Raw genomic sequence first — 9,234 nt, 5'->3', positions numbered from 1 at the left:
CCCATCACCCCCAAAGAGCCTGCACCCACCACCCCCAAGGAACCTGAACCCACCACCCCCAAGGAGCCTGCACCCACCATCCCTGAGGATCCTGAACCCACTACTCCCAAGACCCCTGATGAAGTATCAGCTGAGTTTGCTGAGGCACCCACACCAAAGGCTCTTGAAAATTATCCCAAGGAGCCCACTGTACCAACTGAGACTCCTGAGGTAAACAAACTTGAAAAGACAACTGCTAAAGAGAAGACAACAGAAAAAGACACAACCCAAACTACAACTGTTGCCCCAAAGAGGACAATGGAGACAACAAGCATACCAGAAGAGACTACTGAATCAAAAGCAAGTACCACCAGTCAAATAATGTCTACAACTCAAGGTACCACATCACCCAAAATCACGACTCTGAAAACAACAACTCTTGCACCCAAAGTAACTACTCCAGCAGAAGAGACTCAGAACAAACCTGAAGAAACAACTCCTGCATCAGAAGATTCTAAGACAACTCTAAAACTACAGAAACCAACCAAAGCACCCAAGCCCGCCTCTACCAAAAAGCCAACCAAAGCACCCAAGAAGCCCACCTCAACCAAAAAGCCAAAGACACCAAAAACGAGAAAACCAAAAACTACACCATCTCCTCTAAAGACAACTTCAACAACGCCTGAACTGAATACTACCCCTCTAGAAGTCATGCTGCCAACTACCACCATCCCTAAACAAACTCCAAACTCTGAAACAGCTGAAGTAAACCCAGATCATGAAGATGCCGATAGAGGTGAAGGAGAAAAACCTCTGATTCCCAGGCCCCCTGTGCTATTCCCCACAGCTGTTCCAGGCACTGATCTCTTGGCCGGGGGACTCAACCAAGGCATTAACATCAATCCCATGCTTTCAGGTAAGAATCAGTTACTTACCTGTTCTAGTATCTCCCTACTGAGATTCACTATCTTAAACTCTAACTCGTGAACTTATCAAGCTTGGTTATAGCTCCCTTAGAGGTGTGTAGATTAAGAGTGCTCATAGAATATTTATTATCCAGGAGACTGAGTAGAAATTAGCATAAGAAACTTAGTGGTGGCTAACTTCAGACATGTCTGTTGGGAGCAGAAATAGGATAGAGAATGTCAAAATAATTTAGGTAGATTGTACTCTCACGAAGGAAAAATAAAATTCCTTTTCTCACTGTAAACCTCAGTGTCTAATACCTCACATACATGAAGATCAAGATAACTTGGCCTCTTATACCTATTATTTTTATGTAGCATTCCTGAATGGTATTTATTATGTTAGGTAAGCAGAACTATGGAACATTACCACTTCCTTTTCTCCTTACTAGATCTTAGAGGGTAAACAGGAAACAGAATCCTGTAAGGATTTGAAAAGAACAAATTGCTTTTCTCCTTCGGTTCTATATTGTCTTTGTTGATTTCTTCCTTCTGTTTTGTGTAATTTTGTTGATTTTAGATGAGACCAATTTATGCAATGGTAAGCCAGTGGATGGGCTAACTACTCTGCACAATGGGACATTAGTTGCATTTCGAGGTGAGTTATATAATATAAACCTGCTTCTTCCTGCTTTGTGTTGGCATTTTCTGAGAACAAAATCACAAGGTGCTAACTGGACTGCATGATTCTACAGTAAATGAAAACATTATTAATCTAGGTACATAAATGCAACAAAGAACTTGACTTGTTATCTCTTAAGGTTTCTTTGTGCATGTGTATATGCCTGTGAGCATGCATGTCTGTGTGTGGATAGGATTTCTAAGTTCCAATTTCAAATTAAAGGATCTGATAGAGATTTGCATTCTCTCAACAATTTATTTTTAGAAAATAATTCCTCCTCTGTGAGGTAAGAAAAGTTGTTGTACTTTTTTGTTCTGGAGTTACAGAGAATTAAGTAAATTTCCCATGAACTTTCTGTTATTTTAGTCTTCTTAGAATGCAGATTAAGAATTAACAATAAAATATTATACACAGTAAAGGTTCAATAGATTGTACTAGTCATTAAGTTATAACACCAATTCTGTATAGTAAAAACACAAACCTAAGAGCTCTACGCCACAAAGGCAAAGACTTTAGGGAAAGCAGAGAACGAACTGATGAGCTGACTCAATGGAAGAGATAGTGACTGTCAAGTCTGGTGGCCTGTATTGACCTTTGAGACCTACACCAAGGCAGGCGAAAACTGACTCCCACTCTGAGACCTACACTGAGGGAGGAGAGGACCAACTCCTACAAGTTGTCCCATGACCTTCACATGGACCCTGCAAACCCAGATACATATAAATTAAAAAAAAAAATCAAATTAAAATCAAGGTGGGTGTGGTAAATACTCCCTTAATCCCAATACCCAGGAGCTGGGAGTAGGTGGATCTCTCTAAGTTCAAGGCCAGCCTGGTGTACAGATTGTCTCAAAAACAACCTCAAATTTTCAATTAAAAAAATTAAAACTAGAAACTAAATTGTCTCAAAATATCTTCTGCTATATTTTGGGTCTAAGAAATATTTAGGAAAACACAGATTTTCTCATTTTCACCTGGCTCTATGTCCAGGCACTTCTTTTTTTTTTGGTTTTTGTTTTTTTTGTTTTCGAGGCAGGGTTTCCCTGTGTAGCCCTTGCTGTCCTGGAACTCACTCGGTAGACCAGGCTGGCCTGGAACTCAGAAGTCCCCCTACCTCTGCCTCCCAAGTGCTGGAAGGTGTGTGCCAACACACCGCCCGGCTTGTCCAGGCACTTCTTTACACAGTGACTCCATTTTTCTTTATAATCATCGCACTTCTTTTCCTTTTCTGTGGGGGACATGATTTAGACCTCAGACTGCAGACTGACAAGTCTTTTTAATTTTTAGGTCATTATTTCTGGATGCTGAATCCCCTCAGACCACCATCTCCAGCACGCAGAATTACTGAAGTCTGGGGTATTCCCTCTCCTATTGACACTGTTTTTACTAGATGTAACTGTGAAGGGAAGACGTTCTTCTTTAAGGTAACACAATACTGGTGAGGAGAAAACAATGCAGCTGCACCTTGTCTTAACATGATCCTAACCTTCAACTCTGAAATGATAAATTGTTCTCCTGAAAAAGGACAATCTGATATGCTTATTCAAATTCAACCAATTTATTGTGTTCTCCCTACACTTCAATCTGAGAATGATTCCAGAAACATGCCTACAAAACCTTTAACATCATTTTCTCCTTTATAACCACCAGGATTCTCAGTACTGGCGCTTCACCAACGATGTAGTAGATGCTGGGTATCCTAAACAAATTGTCAAAGGCTTTGGAGGACTAACAGGGAAGATAGTGGCTGCTCTCTCAATAGCCAAGTACAAGGACAGGCCTGAATCTGTGTACTTTTTCAAGAGAGGTATGTATTATACAATTGTCAATGTGACACTGTTCTTTAAGGAGTCTTTTCTTTTTAATTGCTAGGTTTATTATCAAAAAGTATTCTTAATGGCAAGAATAAAATAGCTTTAATGAATAAATATTTTAGGCCATAAGAAGTATTTAGATCTCCTGCAATATGAACCATCAATCATCTGGACTTTCAGATCACTAATATAAAGAATGCAATTTGTTGGATTCATTTGTTCAACACATATTCTAGGTCTTAGGTATTACTATATTTCAAGAACAGTATTAACAATAGCCATTATTAAACATATATTTGTGAAGAACCAAAAAAAAAAAAAATGTAGAGGCAACTGAAACCCATTCTTTTCTGGGTGGGTGCCATGAGTTGTCTGTTGTGCCTTTCCTACTGTGTAATAGGTGGCAGCATTCAGCAATACACTTATAAACAGGAGCCCATGAAGAAGTGCACAAGGCGGCAGCCTGCCATCAACTACTCAGTGTACGGGGAGGCAGCACAGGTCAGGAGGCGCCGCTTTGAGCGTGCTGTTGGACCTTTCCAGACACACACCTTCAGGATCCATTACTCGCTGCCCATCAGAGTCTCTTATCAAGACAAAGGTAATTTTCACCATGTCAAGAATGCTGATCATAAAGATTAATAATTTCTTATGAAGTCACCCTTATTACATAGAAATATTGGCCATAAAAGTACTAACCACTTAGGCTTGTTGATGTAAAACAAATCCATTTGCGTTACTGAGAAATAACCAAGATCAATTCTTTTTTGGTAAAGAAAGTAGTTTATTCAAACCTGTTAATTATAGCAAACAATGAGCACTGTATACAAATCTGTATCCCTCAAGCCAGCCCTAAGTGAGGTGTTATGCCATGTCAGAGAACAAACTCAAAACCTAGGTTTGTTTAGCACTAAGGCTGTAAACTCTTTCAAACCTTTTATTAAAAATTCTGCCTGCAGGTTTCCTCCACAATGAAGTCAAAGTGAGCACAATGTGGAGAGGGTTTCCAAATGTTGTGACTTCAGCAATAACCCTGCCTAACATTAGAAAACCTGATGGCTACGATTACTACGCTTTTTCCAAAGGTAAGTTAATTGGACATTTTTGTGAACTTCAAGTTGATCTCACCTGAGGAAGCACAAATGTACCTTAAGTGGAAACAGCAAGTGTACAATGAAGGGAGAGATTGCTGCACTAATTTTATTTAACTGGAAGGAGTGCAGACCAGTTTTACTGCATTGTTAGGACACTAGGAGAAAACAAGTATAGAGAAACCGTATTTGTTGCTATTACAAGGGACTCTTAAGACAGCATGTATTATTACAGTCTAAAAGGTGTTCAAGACATTCATGGAACCCAGTTTTATTAAGTAAAGTTTACTGCCCAGGATACTTAACTTTGGAAAGACCAGTTATCTAAATTATTCTGCTCATGATTCTATAATATGAATTCCCAAGAAATATATTTTTAAAATGGTTAGTCAAAATGAGTCATCTTTTAAATTAACTATTTTTTAAATATTTATTTCTAAAAGGAAGAGTTGAACCTAATATTACCTGAAGGGTGCTGAAAGATTATTCATTCCATCACTCAACCTATTTTTTTGTCAGAAAGTTAATGAAATTCACTTTTGATATTGAAATGATGCTGACTTTGAATACAGTACTCAATACAGACTTAAATGTTTTACTTTCTTTTTAATTAAAAGGCTGTTTTCTCTTTTATTTAGATCAATACTATAATATTGATGTGCCTACTAGAACAGCAAGAGCAATCACCACTCGCTCCGGGCAAACACTCTCCAAAATCTGGTACAACTGTCCTTGAGCTGATTGGCAAAGAAGAGTCATCAAAATGAGATGAACAAACAGTGATGCCTTTTGACATTGAAATCCATTTTATTAATAAAGAATGTTGAAATGAGCATACCTATTTAAATACAAAACACTTCTCAACTTGACAATCATTATATTAAAACAGATTCGCCAATCTTATTCACAAGTGTCATAGTTTATAGATCACTTAATTAATATTCCCTCTATTTATTCCTCCTCTTCCTCCCATTGCATGGCTTATACCTGTAGAAGGAAATAATAAAATTCATGTTCAGTAGAAATATCTAAGATATGGATATAAAAAGATATTCTCTATGTTGACTGGTAATTATTATAAATGGGTTCCTAGATTTGTGATGTTAATAGTCTAATGAGTTATTTTGGAGAATGTGAAAATACTAAAATCTTCTATTTCTTAACTAGCTACAATAGCCACAAAACTTTCACTGCAGAAAAAAAAAATATTTAACATAGTAAGAATACAGGTGGAGTTACTATGAATGCACAGCATGCTAACACTTGATTTTCCAAGTCTTTAAGAACATATTCATTTTGTAACTATGACAAACTGCCTAGAAGAAGCTTTCTGGTTAAGTGTCACATGATCAATATGCAATTATAAATCAATCCTTAGATTTATCTTAGAAACTTGACACACATGCTATTATCCCACATATCAAGTAAACAGCGTGTCAGAAACTTACCTCTTTGTCGGTTAAACTGACGACCACGAACACCCTGTCTCAAGGTGGTCTGAAGTCTTACTCGTCTGAAAGGCTTCGGCTGACTACTACTGGTATCTAAAGAAAGCATCAAGACATAAGGAAAGCAAGTTAAAAAAGCTAGGACAAAAAAGAAAAAAAGAAAAAAAGAAAAAAAAGCTGGGCAGTGGTGGCACACGCCTTTAATCCCAGCACTTGGGAGGCAGAGGCAGTTGAATTTCTGAGTTCGAGGCCAGCCTGGTCTATAGAATGAGTTCCAGGATAGCCAGGCTACACAGAGAAACCCTGTTTCGAAAAAAACAAAAAAACAAAACAAAACAAAAAAGCCAGGAAAGCAGCTACAATTACTAAATCAACACGCAGACAAATACAGACATGCCTTTGTTTTCCACATTCAAATCTGCTTCTAAGAGCAAAGGAAGCTAAGCAATTACACAAGCTCACTCACACAAAAATGTAGCAGTATAAGACCATCTCAAAAAGTTATTTGGAGAAAAATTTTGAGTTTAGTTGTTTAATTACTTGTCTAATTTAGGAGGTTTTTATTTAAGGTAACTCCTCAGGTATACACATGGTGCCAGAGACAAGGGAATAATTATGGTAATGAAGAACCAGGCCCCTGAGAAGACAAAATATTGTAACATATCTGACTCATAGCTTTATCTAATACTTCAAATGTAATCATTAGTAAATCCTACCAGTTCAAATTTAAGCAAACTTGCCACAGTCATACATCTCATTGTCTTTATTCTGTATGGCAACAGCTTCTAAATTTAGGCTCTTATACAACATGGGCAAACCAAATGCAGTGCCATGTCATTACTCTATGTGAAGAATTTCAATTGTTTTCTATTTCCATGAAACACAAAGCAACTATGAACATCTAGGTGATTTTCCTTCATCACTCTTCTCATACACTCTTGAACCTCACTCCTCACTCTGCTCCAGTCACATATCTCCTCAAGCACATCATATCGGCTTATGGGACTTTATATAAACCATATAGCTTTAATCTTTTTCTAAATGTCATTTTCTTGGACATGCTTTTTATGAAATTCCCTGTTATGTTAGACATTCAAATTTGCTGAGTGAGTACCCAGTCAGAGGTACAGTGTCACCCATAATTAAATCAATGTAAAGACATTCTATTTCCTAGGAACAACCAACCACATTTTCTCACTCAAGGGAATGTTTGGTAACTAGTATTAATTCTAGTACAGAGGACAGACAATTCTCAGAGAATATCAATAGGACTAATAATTGTCATACCTATAATTTCTGATCCTTTTGTGCATAAAGCTGAGAGCTACAATTTATATATATTATTTGTAATTCTGACTTTAAGGTTCAGTATGGTATATGGTTATGCAAAGAAGCTAGCTGTTGAACTATAGATGTGGGAGCTAAACCTGGAGATGCTGACCAACTGATTGACATGTTATAGAAAAGCAAAGAAGAGGAACAGGAAGACATTTTGGGACAGCATAGCTATATGACTATAAAATATAACAAAGGAAGTCTATTATAACATATGAATGCTCTATAGAAATTTCGGAATAAGCACCATAAAGGAAAATGATAATGATCAGAGTGGATGATGTATTGCACTTCCTTAAAACTAAAGGTGAACTGCCTACACATTCTGAGATGAAAAACTGAAGGTGAACTGCCTACACATTCTGAGATGAAAGCCTCACATAAAATTTTACTGAGCAAAGTTTCTAGAGACAAACTGGCATCCTAGCATGAAGTTTATGAGCCATATGACCTTTGAGAGTTATTTAACCTTTCAATGTTTTAGTCCCAAACTTAAAATATGGGAATGGATTCCTACCAAACTGTGTTTCTGTTAGAATCAAAGGCTTGAAAATAGTCTATATATAATATTCAGTACTCAATAGATGTTGTTATTAGGATAAAAAAAAGTTGCTTTTATTATAGGAAAGATATCTTTTCAAAAAGTTGAATTAAAAACTAGAAGATGACTCTTTACATTAGTAAATTTCAAACATGGTTTTGAAATAAATGGAGTCCCATCTTTAAACCCTGCAGGTCAAATCTGTTGTGGTTCAAATGGAAGGAAACATGGGGGGAAGTACACTTTAGATTCCTTCCCAGTACAACCATCCCCACCAATTTAAGTAGCACCTTTATAAAGGTAAACAATTCACATGATCTGAGAAGAATCCAGACTATAAGCAGCACATTTAAGAGACCCAAGTATTTTTCAGGGTCTGTGCTGACACCATTTATTTAGACAAAATATAAGTGAACTCTTCTTTAGGTGTAGACCCACCTTCTGCATGGTCCTGATTACCAATGCCAGAGTATTTGTGTAATAATAATGTAAACACAAACCAAGTTCCTTTTCATGATAAAATGTCCCCTTTAAGTAATAGGTTTTAAAAGTCAGGAGTGCCAGGCACTGGTGGCACATGCCTTTAATCCTAGCACTTTGGGAGGCAGAGGCAGGCGGATTTCTGAGTTTGAGGCCAGCCTGGTCTACAGAGTAAGTTCCAGGGCAGCCAGGGCTACACAGAGAAACCTTGTCTCAAAAAAAAAAAAAAAAAAGTCAGAAGTATGGACTTGAGAGCTCCCTCTCTGGTAAGCATCTGGACAGACAAGGGCAAGGAACCAAGCTGCATGGAACAGTACTTACCTACAGAGGAGCTGGAAGGGGGGTCTTGGCTGGTTGAGGGAAGATCTGATTCATCAGGTGCTTGGACAGGCTCTTCTTCCTGCTGGCTATCAATTTCTAGGCCTGCCTCTGAACTAACACTAAGAAATAAATATTGATTAGAAAAATGTAAAACTGATTCTAGAATTTATTTTAAATATTCCTAAGTTATTTCTGATTTATTTTATAACTACTTTGAGAGTTCTAGTTTAACTAAGAATTAGACTCAGTTACAGTTGTCATCTGGAACAGGATATGGGATGAGTTGTTTTTCCTTCACACCCTTTTTTACTAGGCTACTCGCCAATTTTACTTTTTGTTTTACCACTGTTTCAACAGCCCTTCTTTTTCCATTTGACAAGCATGTTTATGATCTCGACACTCATAGGAATGTTAGACTCTGATAAACTCCCAAACATACTAGTAACAGCAGATCAGTCAGTCACCCTGAGTACCAACCCAGACCTAAAGCTATGGATGCCAGAGTTCCTAGCTCAGTGGCTGTATTTTCATCTTTCTCCTTTTAAGAAGTACACAAGAAGCCAGGCGGTGATGGCGCACGTCTTTAATCCCAGCACTTGGGAGGCAGAGGCAGGCGAATTTCTGAGTTTGAGGCCAGCC

At 37.7% G+C, this 9,234-nt stretch overlaps 2 protein-coding genes across 2 annotated transcripts in view; one reads left to right on the top strand and one right to left on the bottom strand.

Annotated features, from left to right (window-relative positions):
• Prg4 (proteoglycan 4) overlaps positions 1-5,303 on the top strand; it is a 16,554-nt gene extending 11,251 nt beyond the window's left edge. The window contains exons 6-12 of the mRNA XM_031384505.1: positions 827-895; positions 1,465-1,542; positions 2,853-2,989; positions 3,216-3,372; positions 3,780-3,980; positions 4,339-4,464; positions 5,109-5,303. Of these exons, the coding sequence (XP_031240365.1) occupies positions 827-895; positions 1,465-1,542; positions 2,853-2,989; positions 3,216-3,372; positions 3,780-3,980; positions 4,339-4,464; positions 5,109-5,206 (866 nt within the window). The 3' untranslated portion in view covers positions 5,207-5,303. The remainder of the gene's footprint in view (positions 1-826; positions 896-1,464; positions 1,543-2,852; positions 2,990-3,215; positions 3,373-3,779; positions 3,981-4,338; positions 4,465-5,108) is intronic.
• Tpr (translocated promoter region, nuclear basket protein) overlaps positions 5,254-9,234 on the bottom strand; it is a 57,258-nt gene continuing 53,277 nt past the window's right edge. The window contains exons 50-52 of the mRNA XM_031384480.1: positions 8,596-8,714; positions 5,919-6,014; positions 5,254-5,457 (exon numbers count right to left, since the gene is read on the bottom strand). Of these exons, the coding sequence (XP_031240340.1) occupies positions 5,402-5,457; positions 5,919-6,014; positions 8,596-8,714 (271 nt within the window). The 3' untranslated portion in view covers positions 5,254-5,401. The remainder of the gene's footprint in view (positions 5,458-5,918; positions 6,015-8,595; positions 8,715-9,234) is intronic.

Source organism: Mastomys coucha, unplaced genomic scaffold (assembly GCF_008632895.1).
Source record: "Mastomys coucha isolate ucsf_1 unplaced genomic scaffold, UCSF_Mcou_1 pScaffold1, whole genome shotgun sequence".
Lineage (NCBI taxonomy): Eukaryota > Metazoa > Chordata > Mammalia > Rodentia > Muridae > Mastomys > Mastomys coucha.
Note: the sequence above shows the minus strand (reverse complement) of the source record. Positions and strands in the feature narration are given on the sequence as shown.